Source organism: Carassius carassius, chromosome 50 (assembly GCF_963082965.1).
Source record: "Carassius carassius chromosome 50, fCarCar2.1, whole genome shotgun sequence".
NCBI lineage: Eukaryota > Metazoa > Chordata > Actinopteri > Cypriniformes > Cyprinidae > Carassius > Carassius carassius.
The window spans coordinates 13539824-13561349 of NC_081804.1; the positions used below are offsets into that span (position 1 = coordinate 13539824).

A 21526-nucleotide genomic window follows, 5' to 3' on the forward strand; every position below is an offset into this window, starting at 1 on the left:
AACCAAAAAATATATAATTTGGCATATAGTTAATTATTCAGTTGTTTGTTGGCCATATGCCACTTTTACACAAACGCAAAGCTGTTCCATCGGTCACATTCTCTCACAGAGAAGAATATTTAATAAGGCTCACTGGTTTTTACACATGCATAAACATTGTACAGTCCTCCCCTGCCACTATCTCATGTCCTCAGGGTTAAAATACACAACTGACCTACTTAGCCAATGACAACAGCCTTCATTACAGTTTTACTCTCTAGAGGTCGGAAGATAACCATGAATGAGGCTTTGAGATTTCAAAACAAACCATTTTTGCAAATTAAAAAAAAGACACGCAAGAAAATTAGGTGGTTGCCTGTCAGCAGGGTGTTTGGATGGTAAATATTTACTCTGGGTTTTCCAGGTTTCTGGCAGCTGACTGGCAACGGAAGGACTGAGTGTACATTTGTCATGCATCTCGGCAGAAGGGGGAAGCCGTTCCTGATTTAGCATCTGTCGGTGCAAAACAACCACTTTAAAAGTGAGAAGGGTTTATCTGATCTCAGGTCAGTGCTCCATGCATGTGTGAGACGAATCGAGCTTATGACCTAATCACCAGCAGGCCCCTTGACACCCGAGGTCACTGGAGTTAGATTGAACTGACCCTCTGTAGAACTGCAAAACAAGGACATCCAGCTACAAAGAACTGCTTTCAGGATGAATAACAGAGCTGCAAGCCGCTGCAAGGATAGAGTTTCAAGCGCGTCTAAATGCAGAAGCAGAAAGAACAATGAGAAGACAACAGAAGGTACGTACAGAGTAGAAGTAGAGTCTGTAAGTAGGTTCCTCATCCATATCGGGCCCTGACATGCTAAGTTTGTTTATGGCAACCTGTTTTCCCCCTTCACCAGCATCTCCGCTGCACAAATGGCCTGTCATCGTCATTTGACAGCTAGACCAAAAATAGCCCCGTGGTTGAGCGTGACTCCTCCAAGCTCACCGAGTAGATGCCTCTGCCAATCAGCAGGACAGACTCCTCCTGGACATAGGGAAAATCTTTCTGCAAAGTCTCAGCTGCACAGCGACTCTGCCGCTACTGTTTTGCAGTCTTAGTTGTAGCATAGTCACGCTCCAGAGCTGGGCAGAGTATTGTGCAGAGCTCCTCTCTCTGTGCAGTCATGTACACACGGCAGGACGCCCACTCATCCAGCATGTGCTGGAGGCGGCAGGGCTGTGTGTCAGCGCGTCTGCATCGGACACCACGCAGACTCAATGCCCATCTGGAGCTCGGCGGTGCAAAACTCACCCTGGGATACAGATGTAAATAAAGACACGGCAACAAGATGTGGAACAGACGCAGCCACGAGGATGACAGCGTGCAAAAATATCTACGGTTTGAAGACAGCAAGATTCAAGTCGGTATTTAATATTCACCTTTTAGATTTAGTCCGAGAGCTCTCAGTCCCTCCATTGAAACTGTGTGTACGGTCTACTGTCCATGTCCAGAAAGGTAAGAAAAACATCATCAGAGTAGTCCATGTGACATCAAAGGGTCAGTTAGAATTTGTTGAAGCATTGAAAATACATTTTGGTACAAAAATAGAGAAAACGACGACTTTATTCAGCATTGTCTTCTCTTCCGTGTCTGTTGTGAGAGAGAGTTCAAAACAAAGCAGTTTGTGATAAACGGTTCGCGAACGAATCATTCGATGTAACCGGATCTTTTTGAACCAGTTCACCAAATCGAACTGAATCATTTGACACTCCCTCTGAGTTCAAACAAACCATTATCCCGGAGTAATTCATTTACTCAAACAGTACACTGACTGAACTGCTGTGAAGAGAGAACTGAAGATGAACACCGAGCCGAGCCAGATAACGAACAACAGATTGACTCGTTCTCGAGTCAAGAACCGTTTCTGTCGGACGCGTCTGATTCGAGAACCGAGGAGCTGATGATACTGCGCATGTGTGATTCAGCGTGAAGCAGACTGACACACAGAGCGTCTAAACCGAACTGACTCTTTTGGTGATCGATTCTGAGCTGATTCTGTGCTAGTGTAATGAGCGCGGGTAAACTGAAGGCTTGAATCAAGGGCGATCATCGCAAATGACGCCATTTCATCAAGCGCAATAGAACCGGTGAACCGTTTTCTTCAACTGGTTTATTGAATGATTCTTCCGCGAACTGTATATCACTACACTGCAGAGTTTTGAACTCTCTCACTACAGACACGGAAGAGAAGACATTGCTGAATAAAGTCGTAGTTTTTGCTATTTTTGGACCAAAATGTATTTTCGATGCTTCGACTACTTTGATGATGTTTTTCTTACCTTTCTGGACATGGACAGTATACTGTACAAACAGCTTCAATGGAGGGACTGAGAGCTCTCGGACTAAATCTAAAATATCTTAAACTGTTCCGAAGATAAACAGAGGTCTCATGGGTTTGGAACGACATGAGGGTGAGTTATTAATGACATAATTTTATTATTGGATGAATTAATCCTTTAAGACTTTTAATGGCTTTTTCAGGTCTGGAAAATTCATGACTATCACTTTATTGCTGATGCTGTCTAAACAGACAAACCCGGTTCCACAGACAATATTTAATATAACTCTTTCCCTCTACTTTCACATTTTGTAAAAACAACACTATAGATCAATTAATCCAACAAACTGTGATGCCCGAGTTCAACTTCTGTCTCAGTCTTTCATGTTCAGGTATTTATTTGTCAAGCAACTTTATATTAAGCAGGATAAAATAGATTTATATGGTCATAAATCGCAAAATAAACACAGTCACATAGATCAGGTCTAGGACCTGAAGGGCGTTTCTGGAGTCTCTGTGCTCTTGGTTTTCACATATTAAAATCATTTAGAGCCAATAATTTAATGTCTAATGGGTTTTTTTATTTGAAAAGCAGCCATGCAATTAAAAAAAAATTATAATTTGAAAACAATTCTTGCACACTGTAAATTAGTGCCAAAGCATCAAAAAGGTTTAATAACAATGTTTCGGTCAAATGACCTTCATCAGGCATCTTCAATAAGAAGAATTTCAACATTTTTGTTGACAGATAGATACAGTTTTATAGTGGTAACAAATAAGCATCCATTGTAAGGAGCGTTCAGAATGACAGCAACAATAACTGTAGCAACGGAAAAGCACTGCTCGCATAGTAACTCAGTAACTGTGACAGCTCCCTGATGAAACAGCGTTCAGAGAGCGCCTATGAAGCCCAAATATGCTGTCTAAGTAAACAGCTCGCGATGTTTTGAGACAGCTGTTGTTTGTTACCTTTAGGGCGATGTTGATGGGCGTATTCCTGCCTTTGCCTCCTCCGTGAGAGGATCCAGAGCTGTTGCTGGCCGACCTGTCTCTGCCGTCCCCGCTCTGAGCCAGCCTGAGCCCGAGCCGGTGCTGCTGACCCCCGCCGCGGCGGCGCGCCTCGTACCGGCCGTCCTTCGACATGAGCCCGATGTTAAACGAGCGTCTTCGAGCAGGACGCGGACTTCGCAACCAGAGGGTGAGAAATTAAACAGGCCTCCTCCTCTTTTACACTGAGCGCTCACGGATCGAACAGGACGCAGAGAGACTGCGACGCCCCCCGCTGGACCGGAGGACCATTACCGACTCCACCTCCGCCAACCGTCAACACTGTAACCACAGAGCGACAGTTCCCGCCAAAAGTAAGGTTCCTTAAATAAATACTACATATTTTTTTTTCCTTCATAATATTGAGAACGTTACGATCGACCACTGACTAACACCACGGAATTAGCAAAACAACCTGTAAAATTAGTTTTAACTAACTCCGAAGCTGAATGGTTCATGCCATATCACGTGCACGATGTGACATTTAAAATCAATAAAGTATCATATTATTATAATCATCATAAAAGTTGAATAGCAGATTGCCAATTAACCTTAGGCCTAAGTCAGTATGTATTGTAATGTAAAATATATATTTTGTATGGTATACTTTAATAAAAATATAATAAAATAATTGTACATACATGAAGTTTTTTTTGTAGATCAATTTTAATTTTGCATTCAAAGCATGCATTAAAACTACCTTTATTCACCTTTAAATCTAACCCTTATATATCTACAATTATAAATATATATCCAAGAACCTGACATTTCTTTGAAATTAATTTTAAAATGAGAAAAACGTTTAAACAGGTTCAAGTAAAAATGCAACAATGTGCAAAAACAGCAAACAGTTCTGAATTCTTCAGCATGTTGTTTTCAGTGATTAACCGCTGTTGTTGTTTTTAATACCCTAAGCTACATGAAATACAAATATTTATATGACCATTTTTAGGAAAAGCACATGCATATGAAATTTTACATGATCTGAAAAGATGTTAAGAGGTTAAGCAAGTTTTCTTGTTGCTCCATGTGCGCTGCAAAAGCTACACTGAAATACATTCATTGCATTTACAGCTATCTTTAACAAAGTCCTCGTCATTCACAAACAGACATTTGCAATCACACAAACATCCAATCAAAACACTCATTTCATCCACTGCATTTTTTATATTCAAATCTAGATAACGGATCCATTGACAGCACGTTTTTATTCCCAAAACAGAAGCTGCCAAGAGCTGCCAAGTTAAAACTGACCAATTCTCTCAAAAACGTGAGACAGTGCTATTAAAAATCCCCCCAAAATCCTAATTACTCAGTTGAAGTCTCATTTCCTCTTAAACAATAAAAATCATCAGTCATATGTACTGTGAAGATGAGCTTATAGTTAGATCTGAAAACATTCATCTGATCAGGATAAAACGAACAAATCAAGGCCACATGTGATGCTTTCATCCCAAATAACAAAGAAAAACCAATTCAAACAATTGTTGTACATTAAAATCATGTATTAATGTCCGTGGAAATAAAAAAACATTGGGGTAACACTGAATAAAACGGAAGGTCTACCCTTCAGAGGTAGGTAGAGCTGTACATGATAATTCCTAAAACAGTTTCCCAAGCAGGAGCGGAACGAGGGGGAAAACCGGGAATACCGCAGAGATGCAGTGATTCAAGCTAGTTCATGTGCTGGTGCTACACTTACCGGACAGTTCAGAAAGAGACAAAGCATTATTGTTTTTCTACAGAAAAGCAATTTAAAGCATTACATTTCATCTACACTCGTTTAGAAAAACAAACTAAGAACAGAAAGTTAAAATCTTCAAATTAGGACTGACGTGGATAAATGGTAGTACGCGGTCAGTAACCGAAAGCCACAACTACAGACAGAGAAGCAAGACTGAAATTTACAAATGAGCATTTCTGTTGTTTTCCATATGGGATGTGACCGGATATTGGATTACATTTCACCGGATTACGAGAAAAAAGCTAGAGCATAACGGATAAGCCATTAAATATACATTAAATCTACAGTAAAAAAATTAAAAAGCCAGCTCGTCTATGAAAAAGACCTTGAACATAAAAAGGAATGCATAATGAATTATAACCAAAAGATAAGTCGTGTTTTACAAACTTGACGGGAAAATTATATATGTACAAATGTTATATATACATATACACACATAGCTGAATGTATATATTCATGTTTTATATATTTATATCCAACAGGTCATTCTAGTTGAAGTAAAAGTCAGTGGCCTGGAAGGGCAGAGGGTCCCTCTGAGCACCAAAAGGAGTGACGCGAGTCCACTTCTGCACAGCGCTTTACCTTAAAGTCTAAATCAGGCATAAACTCCACCGTAGAGCCGAGACGGACGACCAATCAAAACTGATCTTCTCAGCCTCACCTTCGGTTCCAGAAATGTGTGTGACTAGAAAACGTATGCATACATCAAGTCATTTGTTTTAAAACATTCGTCCAGAGCCCCACAATCCTCCCTCCCTCCCCACATAAAAGAACGCCTGTGTAGGCAGGTCTGTAGATAGAAATCCTTATGGCAAAGAGTCTGTGGCAAATTCTCCTTTCCCCATGGAGTAAATTCCCAACTGCTTAAAAACAGTCAGGTTGGCAAGAAATGTTCTTTCGCTGCGACATTCAGTCCGGGGGGAGAAGATCATGCAGGCGAAATCGCTCTCTTATGTGTGGCCGAACGTCCTCGTTCTGGAACAAACACAAACATGCCACGTCAACAAAAACAGATCGTTGTAAATGACACCTTAGACAAAGCCTAAAATTATTTTGAATTTAAAGGTGAACTGCATAATTTCAAATGTTTTGCCCGATGTAAAAAAAAAAAAAATTGAATTAAAAATCATCAAAGTCTTTAAATTAAGACACTATAATGTAAAGTAGGGATGCACCGGTTCACCGGCCATAAATAGTTTTTTGGTCTTTTTCCGGCCGATTTTTCCCTAAATGCACCCACGTGCACATACTACATTGTAATGGTTTGCTATGTCATTTGTGTGGAAGTATTTCGAAATCCGTGCGCAGGACACGGGCAGCCATTCAGCACTGGAAGTGCACAGATAGCAGGAAGCGAACAGCCGACTGCACAAAATAAGAGCCTTTCCTGCTCACTAAAACTGCGCGAGCGTACTGTACCTGTCCGCGCCCTGGGCAGGCGGAGACAATGAAGGGATGATCAGCTCAACTTCTCGCGTGCTGGATGAGAAACGAAACAAACTAAAATGTGACGAAACTGAAGAGTTTTTTTTTTTTTTTTTAAATTAGAACTTGCATACGCGTTTGAAAAGCCAGAAGTAAACGTCAGTTCTGTATAGGATTATTATTTTTATTTTACCTTAAAATTACAGACTTAATTTAAATTTAAAAATCACCTGCTGTAGCACACTGAAAAAAGTGTTGCGTTCATCCAATTAAAAAAATGTAGGGTAATGATTCACTTCTATGTTTTTTAACTTGAGAATAGTTATTTATTTTTCATTGGCTCAAGTAAAAAAATATAGATGTTAATCATTACCCTAATTATTATTTTTTTAATTGGATGAATGAAACACTGCATCTGTTTTATTCACACCAACATTATTTGATTTTAACATTTTGGATTATTTATATAGCATACTTTTATTTAGTCTCACTGGTAAAGACCTTGTTTTAAGTTTTAAATTTAAAAACTAAAATACTGAATGCTGATGCGTGTTGATTGTGTTGTTTGGATTGTAGAACTATGCAGTTATTGCCTTTAATTTCACATGGTTCAGTTAATCTTTTCATTTAAGGACAGTTCTCTGTAGTTTCAACCTAATTCAAAAACAAAAGCTAAATGCTGGTGTCTGTACCATCTATGTTTGTATTGAATGAAGTGTTTTCAGATTGTTTTTTTTTCATATAAAAATACGGTATGCAGTTGCATCAAACAATGGTATATAAACATCATTCAGTGTACATTGTGATAATTGTAATAAATCGCAATTACATTTTCAAGGGAATAATTGACAATTATGCAATTCATGCAGCCCTACGAGTTAGTATTTTCTTTATGGTGAATGACATGTAGTGCACTATAGACAGTGTAAATATGTTTTCCATTGAAGCCAAAGACTGGTTTTGTGCTGCGTCACAGGCTGTTTGAGTTATTAAAATAATAGATTTATTTTATCATTTTTTAATTTCTACTAAATTACAAAGAAATCATAATAAAAAAACCAAATATTTGTCTCCAAAGATTAAACTAGTATAGAACAAAGTATTTCTACAAACAATATCTTGAAAATAATGCGCATTATCTTTCAAAAGCAGCACAAACAAGAGACAAGACGCACGTACCAGTTCTACCAGCTTCTCCAAAAACGGCACCAGCTTTAGGAGCTCATTGTCATTCTTGTCCACAAACCAACTCTCAATGGGGATCCCGTTGGAAAGCTGCAATGAGAGGAGCACATCCTGAGCTTTACATACTAATAACTCACCACTTCAATGGAGCTGAAACTCAAGGCGGCTTCACAAACCTGGTAGGCAAAAGCCTGAGGTGAGTTGTCTATGATCACCGTCTTGGAGAGATCTCTCCCGAGGATGTTAAGGTCTTTGATGTAATTGCCTTGGACGCATACGCAGTGTTCACGAAACAATCTGTGCCTGAAACACCAGAGGAAAGACATGAGCTTAATACTCACCTTAAACATCTAACAACCTGAGAATCCAGACACACACCTGTTCCCAACAATATTACACACTATTAGTGGAAAAGGAAACATGCAGCTTTAATGCCATTAAAAGTCACATGTTATACTGAGAGGACACCTGCTTGACAACTGACCTAACCAGCTGTTTTTTAGGATCCAGGATGTTCAGCAGCTTGTCAGCATACACCTTCTTGGAAGCAGTAAAGAGGATAATCTGCGGATAATTCAAGATCACGTCATTAATGCCAGTCGTAACTCAAGTCTGCTTTATTGTCAGTTCAAACAGTGCAGATATAATGATTGTATTGCCTAAAGTGCTCATTCAGTCTAAATTAAAGTGTCAAAAACAAGTGAAAGCAGTAACCACATCACTGGCAGGATATTCATTAGAGTTAGAAAATACAAGCAGGACTGAACACGAACATGAAGGACCAACAGCTGAGGACTCTTATGCAATTTCTTTTATTAATCAAAAATCTAAGACATGTCTAAAACCTGATTTGTCTGAAAACAAAAACGAAACAGACAAGACAAAACAAAACAAAACGTCACTTAGAAATAGTCAGATAACTGGCACCAATCACTGGTTTGAAGTTATGGGAAGCTTATTTAACATGTTAATTAAAAAAAAATATATATATATAAAAAATAAAAACCTTTGATCAACAAGTTTGGTTACAGATATAATTGTGGTAATTGGTGTAAAGTGGAAGGGGTTGCATACAAAATATGGGACTCCGATGCATTCCAACAATTTTTTCTTTTTTTCCTTAGACATGTTTATTATCATTGACTAAATCTACAAACAATTTTGTTATTTGAAATAAAGTAAAAGTTGAAAACATTAAACAATTCATAAATGTTGCACTGGTAACAAACCGAAATATGTTCAAGTTAAAGGACTAAAACTGTTTCCTGAAAATACAACCCGAATTCCGGAAAAGTTGGGACGTTTTTTAAATTTTAATAAAATGAAAACTAAAAGACTTTCAAATCACATGAGCCAATATTTTATTCACAATAGAACATAGATAACATAGCAAATGTTTAAACTGAGAAAGTTTACAATTTTATGCACAAAATGAGCTCATTTCAATTTTGATTTCTGCTACAGGTCTCAAAATAGTTGGGACGGGGCATGTTAACCATGGTGTAGCATCTCCTTTTTTTTTCGAAACAGTTTGAAGACGTCTGGGCATTGAGGCTATGAGTTGCTGGAGTTTTGCTGTTGGAATTTGGTCCCATTCTTGCCTTATATAGATTTCCAGCTGCTGAAGAGTTCGTGGTCGTCTTTGACGTATTTTTTGTTTAATGATGCGCCAAATGTTCTCTATAGGTGAAAGATCTGGACTGCAGGCAGGCCAGGTTAGCACCCGGACTCTTCTACGACGAAACCATGCTGTTGTTATAGCTGCAGTATATGGTTTTGCATTGTCCTGCTGAAATAAACAAGGCCTTCCCTGAAATAGACGTTGTTTGGAAGGAAGCATATGTTGCTCTAAAACCTTTATATACCTTTCAGCATTCACAGAGCCTTCCAAAACATGCAAGCTGCCCATACCGTATGCACTTATGCACCCCCATAAGTTTACTGACAGTGGTTTCTGAAAGTATTCCTGGGCCCATTTAGTAATGTCATTGACACAATCATGCCGATGAGTGATGCAGTGTCGTCTGAGAGCCCGAAGACCACGGGCATCCAATGAAGGTCTCCGGCCTTGTCCCTTACGCACAGAGATTTCTCCAGTTTCTCTGAATCTTTTGATGATGTTATGCACTGCAGATGATGAGATTTGCAAAGCCTTTGCAATTTGACGTTGAGGAACATTGTTTTTAAAGTTTTCCACAATTTTTTTACGCAGTCTTTCACAGATTGGAGAGCCTCTGCCCATCTTTACTTCTGAGAGACTCTGCTTCTCTAAGACAAAGCTTTTATAGCTAATCATGTTACAGACCTGATATCAATTAACTTAATTAATCACTAGATGTTCTCCCAGCTGAATCTTTTCAAAACTGCTTGCTTTTTTAGCCATTTGTTGCCCCCGTGCCAACTTTTTTGAGACCTGTAGCAGGCATTAAATTTTAAATGAGCTAATTAAGTGGATAAAAGTGTAAAATTTCTCAGTTTAAACATTTGCTATGTTATCTATGTTCTATTGTGAATAAAATATTGGCTCATGTGATTTGAAATTCCTTTAGTTTTCATTTTTTTTAAATTTAAAAAACGTCCCAACTTTTCCGGAATTCGGGTTGTAAATAAACTAAAACAGAAATAATAAAATCTAAACCGTATTACTAAAAAAAAAACACTAAAACCATTAAAAAAAGAAAAGCACATAACATTTACTTAAAATTAAACAAATTAAAATAAGCCGATTCAAAACATTTACAAAAAAATCTATAATATATAATTTAACACTTTCCAAAATGAATCCAACCAGTTCAACAGATTGTAGTGCTTGATGTACTGAATACTAGGTACTTCTGATGTGCAGTTTTTTGTTAGATATTAGTTGACATTTTATTAGATGTGTGCATTTATTTACCGTAATTCCTCAGATAAAAGCCGGGGCCTTTATTTACCTGAACTGCAGAAGGTAACAGGCTTTTATTATTGGCGGGCCTTTATTTCTAATTCATTCTGTTTGATAAGTTATTGTTTTAAATAACCCGTTTTAAATTAAAAGCGATAGCCTTCCAGTGGACAGAGATCATAACATTAGCACAGAATCAGTTCAGAATCGATCACCAAAAGAATCAGTTCGGTTCAGACACGCTGTGTGTCAGTCTGCTTCACGCTGAATCACACATGCTCAGTATCATCAGCTCCTCGGTTCTCGAATCGGACGCGTCTGACAGAAACGGTTCTCGGTTCAGTGTACTGGTGATCCGAAAGCCGATGCAACCGGTTCTTGACTCGAGAATCGCTTCGGCAGTGGGCGTACGTTCGTTATCTGGCTCTGCTGCACAAATTTTCCCCCGGCCTTTATTTGTCCGTGTTGACCACACACCCGGCAACAATCAGAGGACCGGCTTTTATTTGAGGAATTACGGTAAGTAATAAAGTAATGGGACACACATTTGCGTTTTTTTTTGCTGAACATTAATTTCACAACCTCAAAAATAAATACAATTATTTAAATTAGCATGGTAGCTGCATTATGGTATAATGAACAAAACAAAAATTGTTATAAATATTGAAAAAAAAAAAAAAAAACTCACTCACCTCATAAATTTGAGACATGCGTTCCAGAAATTCTCTAAAGAATGGCCGTAACCGGACGTACACCTTTAGGAATAAAAGAGCAAATCACTTTTAGAAGTACAAACAAACCTGTGAAAAAAAAAAAATAGGTACAAAACTTGAATTATTTTGTACCTGGTAAATGACATCTTGGAAAAGCACAGGGAAGGTCAAGGCTGCATCCTCCAATTCATTCAGGCTGCAGTGGACCAAAGTCTCATCCTAAAATAAAACAAAGGCACATTCATTTTTGCATCAAAAACTGCTTGCATTAAGCAGCTAAGTCTAATGATGGATGGCAACTTACTAGGTCCAGGACGAGAGAGAACTCGGGTGTGCTCCTGGTTTTCAGAGGGAGTGCAGGCTTACGGGTGAGCTGCTCTTCAGACAAGGGTGGCACGTGTTTAATGAAGAAATAACTGGAAGACAGAGGCAAGTTAGCACGCAAGCATGTGGCTAAACTGATGATATTTAGACGAAGCGTTGAAATTTGGCTCACGGGTCAAATACTTCCCAGTCCTCTTCGTAAGTCCCTTCTGCTGGAGGTGATGGCGGGACATCCGGATAACTGCTGTTGGATCCTACAACTAACCAAAAGAGAAAGTATGAGGATTGTCACCTTCAAATAGTGGTATAGCTATAAAAATAAATAAAAAGAGAAAGAAACCCATCCCAGACACCCACCAGTAAGCGGTGGCATATCAGTCTCTGTGATGATCTCTCCTTCCTCTACCGATGCGTCTATGTGAGGCAGCAGTCTAGGGTTTAGTGAGGGGTCAAAGGTCATGTCTCGGCAGTCTGTGGTAGTGCTGGTTGGGGTTTCCTCGATCTGCTCCATGTCCAGCTGCTTCACGATCTCCTCAGCCTCCACCGCCTGCCCCGGGGAATCGGAGCCCGCCGTCGCTGCAGGACAAGAGAGAGAGTCGGTTTAACAGGGTGATGAAATCAGAAAGAGCTCAGAATTAACAAAAACACTGCAATTTTGTGGGTAAATGCACTGTTTTGGCTCACTAGGTTCAGGTAAGACGGCTGCACCTGAACCTGAGCATCTCAGACAGCAGTTGCTCTGGTTCAGGCTGCTGTAGCTCAGAAATGCTGCAGTTTGACATTTTAATGCTGCTATATCGTGACAAAAATACTAGTCCTATACGTGACCCTGGAGCTCAAAACCAGTCTCAAATCACTGGGGTATATTTTTAGTAATAGCCAAAAAAACATGTTATGGGCCAAAATTATTGATTTGTCTTCTATGCCAAAAATCATTAAGATATCAAGTAAAGATCATGTTCCATGAAGATATTTAGTAAATTTCCTACTGTAAATATATCAAAACTTAATTTCTGATTAGTAATATGCATTGCTAAGAATTCATCTGAACAACTTCAAAGGCGATTTTCTCAGTATTTCAAATTTTTTTGCACCCCCAGATTCCAGATTTTCAAATAGTTGTATCTCTGCCAAAAACGTCCGATCCTAATAAAACATTCATCAATGGAAAGCTTTATATTAAGTTCATGATGCATTTAAATGTGATTTTAAAAAATTATAGTCGATTGAATAGGCGGAACTAACTACATTTTAATGTGAAATCTGTATCTCAGTGTCAGTTAGGTGCACACATTCATCAGCTGAGAGATCACTGTCCCTTACAGTTTTTGTTGGCGGGTGAGAAGAAGCTAAAAACAGGAGAGAAGATGGTTCCCAGGAGGGTGGTGCGGGGAGGACTGCCCAGAGTTTCTGTCTGCACCTCCAGCTTCCCGTTGGGCTTCACTGGCTTACTCTGACCTGTCATGGTATCTGAGCAAAAGAAAAAGAGAAACAATCAACACCAAGAGGACGCTGGCAGTCAGCATTTCTACTCACAACAAGGTTTAATTCACATATATCAAAAGTTTATCCCAAAATTGTATCATCAATTACTCACCCTCAAGTTGTCTAAAGCCCGTATGAGTTTCTATACATAAGATTAGGGATGGGCGATATATCGCATGCGATGGTCACGCGCATTTTGTCAGTAAAGCCGGTTCACTGATTAGCAGTAAATCGTCATCACCTGCTTTCAAATGGAGCTGCATTTAATAGAGCCTGACAATCTATGCAATATCACATTCATTATCGCAGATGAATCTCCTTCGATAATGAGCATTATATTGCGTAGCTTGTCAGTGAACTACGGTTCTGTCTAGGGATGTGCGATTAACCGAAATCGAATTGAAATCGCAATTTGAGACGTTGCGATTTGCTAATCGCAAAAGTCTGCGATGTGGACGTGATATTCCTCTGTTCCAGAGCATATGTCTTACTAACCAATAGAGTGAGCCCACCTCCGTCCCACTGCTAAACGCCACCATTAAAAAAAAATAAAAACGGGGTCAGCTCAATAGTTAGGCAAATCAAAACTTAAGAAAAATTTTATGTAACTTAAGCTTCGAAACGACAGACAGTGAACAAAAAAGGTATTTTGCAAGAGCTGCGTCACAATGCATCGAGAGCATCCCTTATTGCATGTTCGCTATTCCCAATTCAGAAGACCGCACACACAGCCTGTGTCTCTGAATGCTTCTCATACTCGCTCCTCTCTTCCCCACTGCACCGCAAATCTCCGCGAGTGCATCTGGATGAGGCTTGACGCATGCGCGCAACCATTGTCAGCTCGCGCCTAGCTCCGCATTTAAAATAATTGCAAATTCAATCTAATTGCTTGCAAATTTCACTTGGATGAAATGAAATATTCAGCACATTTTCCACTTGTTCTTAAAATCCCAAATACAGTGTAACATATGTAATACTTTAATAATTGACTAAAGAAAAACAGTTCTTTATTCATATACATAAAATAATTACTGATATAACACTGAAATAATTCACTGGAAAGATTTAAGTTATTTCTGTAAAAGTAGTTATACCATTATAATCTTGTCTCCTGAAAATTTTTTAAAACAAATAAGATATATATAACCCCTCCCAAACCACAAATGAAAATTGAATGGATTTCAGAGTTATAATGGGAATTGTATTGGTTTTAATCTAAACTATAACGGTGTGTAGAGATCGACCGATATGGGTTTTTCTATAGCCGATGCTGATGCCAATGTTTAGAGGTCAGTTTGAGCCGATGGCCGATATGTGCTGCCGATATATATAAATAAAAGTCAATCATTTACATAAAAGTTTTAGAGCATTTATCAAGTAGAAATTTTCAAGTTTGTTGGAACATAAATGTAAACTTAAATATACATTTAAATAAATACAATTTTAAAAATAAAAATCTGAAAAAAAAATATATATATATAAAAAATAAATAACAGTAGTGCTGCAAACACACTAGCAACCAGCAACATTTGTGTTTGGTATAAATGACACAGAACATCTAAAGTGCATTCTAATTTCAAACTTACATCGCAGTCTGTTCATTATTAAAATAAAGTACAGTCAGGCCATCCTTAAAAATATTCTTGTTTGCCGTAACCCAACCGACCCTGTCAATTTAGCACCGACTCAATTATTATTATTTTTTTGCTTTTAGTCCGACCGTAAATTTGCGTTAAGACCGACCAATTATTTTTTTACTCTTCAAACAACTAATACAAACGCAATAAAATACTATTAATTATATTTAAGTAAGTATTGTAAATATATAAATTGCCTTGGCCTACATACAAATGAAGGCTATCTTAATTTAAAAAAAAAAAACCTTGACGTCATCTGTGTTTACACGGATGTCACACTGTGGCCTGTGCGTTCGCTTCGTCTCATACTATCACTCACTGTCAGAGTCAACGGTTCGCGCTAGGTAATGCTCGACACCGCTTTAACTTGGGACAAAGTTCTGAAAAAAAACTGTGCCCAGATCTTTTCCCATCCCTTCTCCTCTCTAGTCTAAAACCATGACCATGTCGACTGTCACTTTATGTTCGAAAATCTATTGCACGAATCAAGCACGAATCAACCAACACAAGTTTCGAAAACGAAAATAAGAAAATGATTTTAACGACCTTCTCTTTGAGCGCGTCCAGGGTTTTTTTTTTTTTTTTTTTGAACAGGTGTCACACAGCAACTGCAGCTTCGGACAAACACGCATAACAGCAAATAATACTTCATGAACCAATTATTATTAATTAAGTTGCTTAAAGAACTATAAACAAAACAGCATCACGTATGCATGCATTGTTAAATAAATAAAAAGGGCAGACCAGTCACACAGGATACATTTTTTCATTTAAAAACATGAGATGCGCGAAATATGCGTTCTGTGTGAACGGCTTGGTTTCAGTTTTGATGTAAACAAGATCTTCTCCACATTGATTTTTTTTTTTTTTTTAAGTGGCTTCAACTGGATAGGCTAACATAACCTTATAATGCAATGACACATATATTGTCATCGCATCTCGTGCGCGTACACGAGATGAAAGATGAGAAAGCAGATACTGCGTGTCGAGCTCGTCCGCCTTTGAAAGTTGTGTAGACACAGCTGTGCACGCGGCCAGATGGACTGGAACACGTACCGGGGCTCATAAGGCAGCTTCCTTAATGCACACCTAAAATTCATATGCGCATTCGAAATGTGGATTTTTATTTTAAATTCGACGAATATTCGAAAAAATATTTTTTTTGATAGCATAAGAAAATCGCCTATGCGATTTTTTTGTTGTTGTCGAAATTTAATCATAAACACAGCCATGTTGAAGCCTGCAGTAAATGTTTTGCATTATGGCAGTCCGCTCTGCTTATTGTTTTTCGAAAATGTTGCACTCTTGTTTGTCATTTTGCACGTAACTTCATGCCAATAAATCATCGGAAATATTGGTCTTTACCAATATATTGAATCTTTACATTCCTCCTGCCTGTTGTCCGTGGATTTACCTATATTTGGTGTTATTTGCCGTATAAAACTTTAGACATGCAAAATCAATTTTACAATCGATTCAATGAACACTCGTCACTCAAATCAAACAGGATTTTTTTCACAAAAGTGACAACCCAAGAAAGCAAAGTAAACGTTCTCTCATTTAGCGGTGGATGCAAGTAAAACAGTACCTCATTTTTTTTCTCACCTGAAATTCATGCAATAAACATGTTTTTGACAAAGATTTAAATTTGTTTGTGGTCTATATAGCCTGCATCAAAATGAGGTTTGCAATGATGCGCCCGAAGGCACGGGTTGAAGACCCAGTCAGTGACGTCACGATTTGCTTATTTGTTTAAATTCATACCGACGTCATCACCATCACAAAAATTTACTTTTTTTTTCTACATTGAAACTTGAAAAAAAAATAAAGACCTACCTAACGACCCTTTTTTTAAAAAAAAAAAATTACTGTTACTGCAAACCAAAATATTTTTAAGGATGGCCTCAACCAAACATATAAAAGGTTACACTGGTCAGTTTAAATAGACCGTAGTATACCGGCCCACTCTGCTGTTATGCCAAGGACGTTTTTGCTCATGTGAAGAGGATGATCTTTCCGTCTAGTTTACATTAAATAAATAAAAAATATTATAGTTTAACATTCAGATACATTGCGAATATGGAAACATTTGGATATGTGCAGAACGAGACGTGAGCAATAACCTCCAAATACATCTAGTCAAACCCGCCCTCGCTCGTCCTCTTATGGATCGGCACAATCTTTTCACTCTAACCTCTTTCCTCATCATTTTTTCCGACAGGGAATACAAAATGCGCGGGGCGTTCAAGCTCCTCCGTTCCTCCGTTCGCCATGACCACTGAGTGTGGACTGAACATGCGCAACTTTTTTTTTTCATAAATCCGCGGGTCACGTGTGTGCCGAACCGAAGATATTGATCCGAACGGATCACGGATCAATGATGATCCGTTGCACCACTACTATAGTGTGTCATTTGAAAACATTGCAGATGCGTTTTAAAATACAACAACGAGCACCATTTAAAGAGGCGCATTCAGCGGTCTCCTTGACGGGAAACAGTCAACAAAGTAAAATGATCTCCAACGTATGGCGCGCTCTCTTCATTTTATCAAATGATCATAATCACATCTATTCATTTTACAGTCCTGCTACTAGCATTTTATTCATACTAAAACCCCTTTAATTCGGGTGAGAAAGCTTTTTTCCCAAGTGGCTTGTGCACATAATAATAATACCGCTGCAGACGCATTTTGCAGCATTAAAGTAATTAATTGATCGTTAATTTAAACGACGATCGATCATGGAAATTATCGAATATTGACATCCCTAAATACAAATGAGTTGGATGGAAAACTGGTTATTGTCTGCATCAAACCATGCCTCCGAACAAATGTCATTCACCGTTCTGGGCAGCTCCAGGACAGCTGTCTCTCCGAGCGCGGTGCTGTCTGTGAGCGGGTCAGAGTAACGTAGCCCTCAGTCACGCTGCAGTGTTTGTGAGAGCTGTCAACTTCTCCATCCCATTTACAGAGTGAAATTCTCTGACTACCTTTATCTCCCAGGACTGCTGTTGAATCTTCCAAAAGTTTTGGCTTGGGGTGCTTCACATGCAGTGGCAGCAGCAGCACTTTCCACCGCACCAATAACACGGGGCTGCCCGCCGACGTGCCTGACTTTAAATCGGCGCTACTAAACACTGACATAGGCCGATGCCGATATATTAAAAAATGACAAATATCGGCCGACCTCTAATGGTGTGTAGTTGATGGATTCTATTGATGGGATGTAATCTGGCAGATGGCAACCAATAGAACAATACTGCTGAAAACAAAAAGGAATTTTGTAATGGTTTAATAGAAACTTTTTTTTCCCAGCAGGGTAATGATACTGTGCTTCACATTATTGACAATAGTGAGCTGAAGCTTGACTTTGCAAATTTATTTAAAAAAAAAAAAAAAAAAAAAAAAAAAAAAAAAAAATTCGCCCATCCCTAGATAAAATATAAGATATTTTAAAGATCGCTGGTAATCAAACAGTTGACGGTAGCCTTCTTTACATACGTTGGAAGTCAAAGGCTACTGGCAGCTGTTTGGTCACCATATTCTTCAAAATACTTTCATTTGGGTTCAGCAACTGAAAAAAACACTCATACAGGTCAGGAACAAATTCATTTTTGAATGAACTATCCCTTGCCTGATTATGTGTGAGGGTCAGCTCTCTTACCTCCATTGACAGGGCCTTTCCTGCGGGTTCTGGGGTTTGCTCTGCTGGGCAGGTTCCCACCGGTCGGAGTGGATGTGATCAGATCACTGTCCGAATCGCAGTCTACACGGCTTCTCTTAGCAGGAGTGCACTGCTCCACCTGACATTAAGATACACAGCTGAAACCAAACCAAACTTTTGACTCCACAAAGTGGACAAAACCCAAGTTCAAATCCTAACCTTGACAGCATTGCCTCTGATGAACCGTTTGATGGTGGAGAAAATGCCCGTGTCTCGCTTCTGCATCTTGGCGTCTTCGGTGTGTTCCACCTCAGAGTGCTTCCTCTTGGTCTTGGCGGTCCGGGCGGACGGGGGGATGGCGCTCCGCTGCTGAGATGCCTTACGCACTCTCAGCCTCATTGTCCCAAAAGTCACATGTAAGACTGGAAAAGACACAAAGAGCTAAACAACAATTAAGAAAAAATAAATAAATGCACAGAGCTGCACCGTGCGTATTTGCATAAGTTTCATCACCATTACATTAATAACACTGAATGCCACATATTCAGCTACCAACATGGCTCTTGAGAAATTCCATTGCAGAGATCAGTCACGGCAACTCAAGGAAAACAATCGGATCTGTCCCCTGGTGCCACTAACAAGAAAGGTCTCCACAGCACCCTACGGGCTTTCTTTGAGAGTGCCAAAAAAGATGGGGAAAATCATCACCCACTCAATGGGGAATTATATCACCATAACTATTGACTATGATGGGTTAAACCTGGTTTCAAACCTTGACACAGATCCTTTTGCGTATGGGATTTGTGAGATAAACTACTTGGAATAGATGTTCAGTGATAAATTATGGAATTAGTGTAGTGAACAATCACATGCTCAAACAAGTTCAATGGTGATGTCTATGTAGGCAACAGGACTCAAAACCGGCTCAATTGTTCTCTGCCTCCTCTTCACTATCAGTAAAAATGGCAAAAAAAAAAAAGTTATAGTTATATATATATATATATATATATATATATATATATATATATATATATATATATATATATATATATACATTCACATACATGAATACATACACATACAGGCATGCAATTAAGACTTTGCATTAAGAATTAAACATTTTTCATTTGCTAAAATATTATAAAGACACAAGAATCCTAAAAGACAATAAAGCCATGTGTTTGTTTAGATCAAGGTTTCCCAGATAGGGGTTCATGAGTTGATGAAAAGTTAATTATTATACTGAAGGAAAAATTGTATTAATGTGATTATCAAATCAAAGGCTGCAATTTAATAAAGAAACTGTATCTTCTAATGCAATGCATGTTTCACAGCAAAGTGCAGGCACTTGTTCACATTAGCAGCTCGTGATCCAATGTATTCAGAAAGCATCACAGTAAATGTAACAAACTACACCTCTGCATGTGCTGCAACTTTAACATGCATTTGCAGACACGTGTGGCTAGGTTTACTTTATGAACCTTTGAATTTCAAGAATTTAAGACATAAATATCAGCATTGCAACTAGTAGTGCAAAAAAAAAAATGTTGTACAGTACAGATTGTACAGTACAAATGTAACTTACAGTAGGCTTATATTTTTGTCTTTATTTTTTTTAAATAACCAAAAGGAGGTGAGTCCACTTTAAAGTGGACAGCTACAAAGTAATAAAAACAACTAAAACAACAAAAAAAAACATCTAATACTTTATCCATTTACTTTCATGTCACGTGACCGTTAATCAAGATGAATATGCAAATGTGTCATTAAATGACGTTGATAAAAGCTTGAAAAACAGCTATTGACAAAAAATGTTAGATGTACATGCTGTTCCAACACATCCAGACAAAAACACATCTTTAATATTTTAAATCTTTACAATGGACTGTTTCTTGATTTTCAGTGACGCTGCATGTGATTATAGGTTATTTGATGTTTTACAGTCATAACGATGAGAATTAAACACAGAAACAGGAGAACAGTGCTCTTTAAAGGTTGTCTTAAGGCATTGGTGTGTGCAGCAGATATAAACTAAAGTAAGTCTTCAGATGTGTTTGAAGTGGGCGGGTGAATCATGTCTTTTTCATACACCGCTTCGCTTGTTCAATCTAAACAAATGTTGCTTGCCATTCGCCTGTCGATCATTTCTAGCACATACCGTGCTGTAAATCTATCCTCTCCAGACAACACAATACACAACTAAAAGCATGAGCTACGTCAGTGTTTGTTGTCAGTTTGCGGCTTCGCGCTAAACATTACGGAGCTAAAAATGGTCGTTCGTAAGTTAAGACGGGTTTTGGCATCAAAACAATAAAATCGCTAACAACAGTCGCACGTGAAATTGGCCAACCGACTTCGAGCTACCCACTCCAGTTTTTTTCATCTTAATAGCACATCTTATATTGAGGGGAATATTTGAGTCCATTGGGTTTCATGTCAGCGGCTAACGCTAACCGATGACTTGTTACCCGCGCTCCAGCGAACCAGCCTTTTTATACAGTAAACACGCGTTGGAAAACGACAAAGAGTCGTTTTTATTTATTTATCCTATGGTGTTTCATTTATAAATCAATATTTTTTTAGATGCGATCCAGACATTAGCGCAGCGGCGTCTTCATGAGGAGCGTGTTCTCAGACGGAGGGGGCGAGGCGTGAAGACGCGAGATTTCAAAGCACTGCGACCGTGGCGTAGGGTTAAAAATTCATTTTCGCATGTATGCGAACAATATATGCTCCGTTCAAACACTTACGTGCCAAGGGTCGCAACGGCACGATCCGGAGCTGGTTGTGGATCTGGCCACAGCGGCTCGTCCGTCACTTCTCCTCTCCGCTGAGCGCGAGTCACACAACGACAGACGGATCTGCTACAGCTGCTCGGGACGCCATTTCCCGCCTCCTCTCAGAGCTAGCTTTGCGCAGGACCCGGATGACGCCGTACACTACCGCGCATGCGCACAGATTCTGAAAGAAAGCGGCCGTGCGATATCTATCTATCTATCTATCTATCTATCTATCTATCTATCCATCTATCCATCTATCCATCTATCCATCTATCTAAAGAGTCAATATACAAACCTTATGAAGAAACTGTCATTTATTTTATATTC

The 21526-nt window shown here is 38.8% G+C and overlaps 2 protein-coding genes across 4 annotated transcripts in view; both read right to left on the reverse strand.

Moving 5' to 3' along the window:
* Positions 1 to 3639, reverse strand: part of LOC132133783 (S phase cyclin A-associated protein in the endoplasmic reticulum-like) — a 118364-nt gene extending 114725 nt beyond the window's left edge. The window contains exon 1 of one of the 2 annotated variants that reach the window (XM_059546752.1): positions 3282 to 3639. In XM_059546752.1, coding sequence (XP_059402735.1) covers positions 3282 to 3455 — 174 coding nt within the window. In that variant the 5' untranslated portion in view covers positions 3456 to 3639. The remainder of the gene's footprint in view (positions 1 to 3281) is intronic. The other variant, XM_059546753.1, reaches the window with a different exon arrangement.
* A 909-nt stretch (positions 3640 to 4548) lies between these two features.
* LOC132133756 (CTD small phosphatase-like protein 2-A) lies at positions 4549 to 21363 on the reverse strand. 2 transcript variants are annotated; one of them, XM_059546697.1, is made up of 13 exons: positions 21170 to 21363; positions 18639 to 18841; positions 18420 to 18558; positions 12958 to 13104; positions 11992 to 12210; positions 11807 to 11894; positions 11615 to 11726; positions 11443 to 11529; positions 11290 to 11352; positions 8198 to 8277; positions 7890 to 8016; positions 7708 to 7803; positions 4549 to 6078 (listed from the first exon to the last, which is right to left on the reverse strand). In XM_059546697.1, the coding sequence occupies exons 2-13, from the start codon at positions 18816 to 18818 to the stop codon at positions 6013 to 6015; spliced, it is 1404 nt and encodes a 467-aa protein (XP_059402680.1). In that variant the 5' UTR covers positions 18819 to 18841; positions 21170 to 21363; the 3' UTR covers positions 4549 to 6012. The 2 variants fall into 2 exon arrangements, with proteins under 2 accessions (XP_059402680.1, XP_059402681.1); XM_059546698.1 differs by lacking the exon at positions 21170 to 21363 and adding an exon at positions 18933 to 19226.
* Between the last annotated feature and the right edge of the window lie 163 nt (positions 21364 to 21526).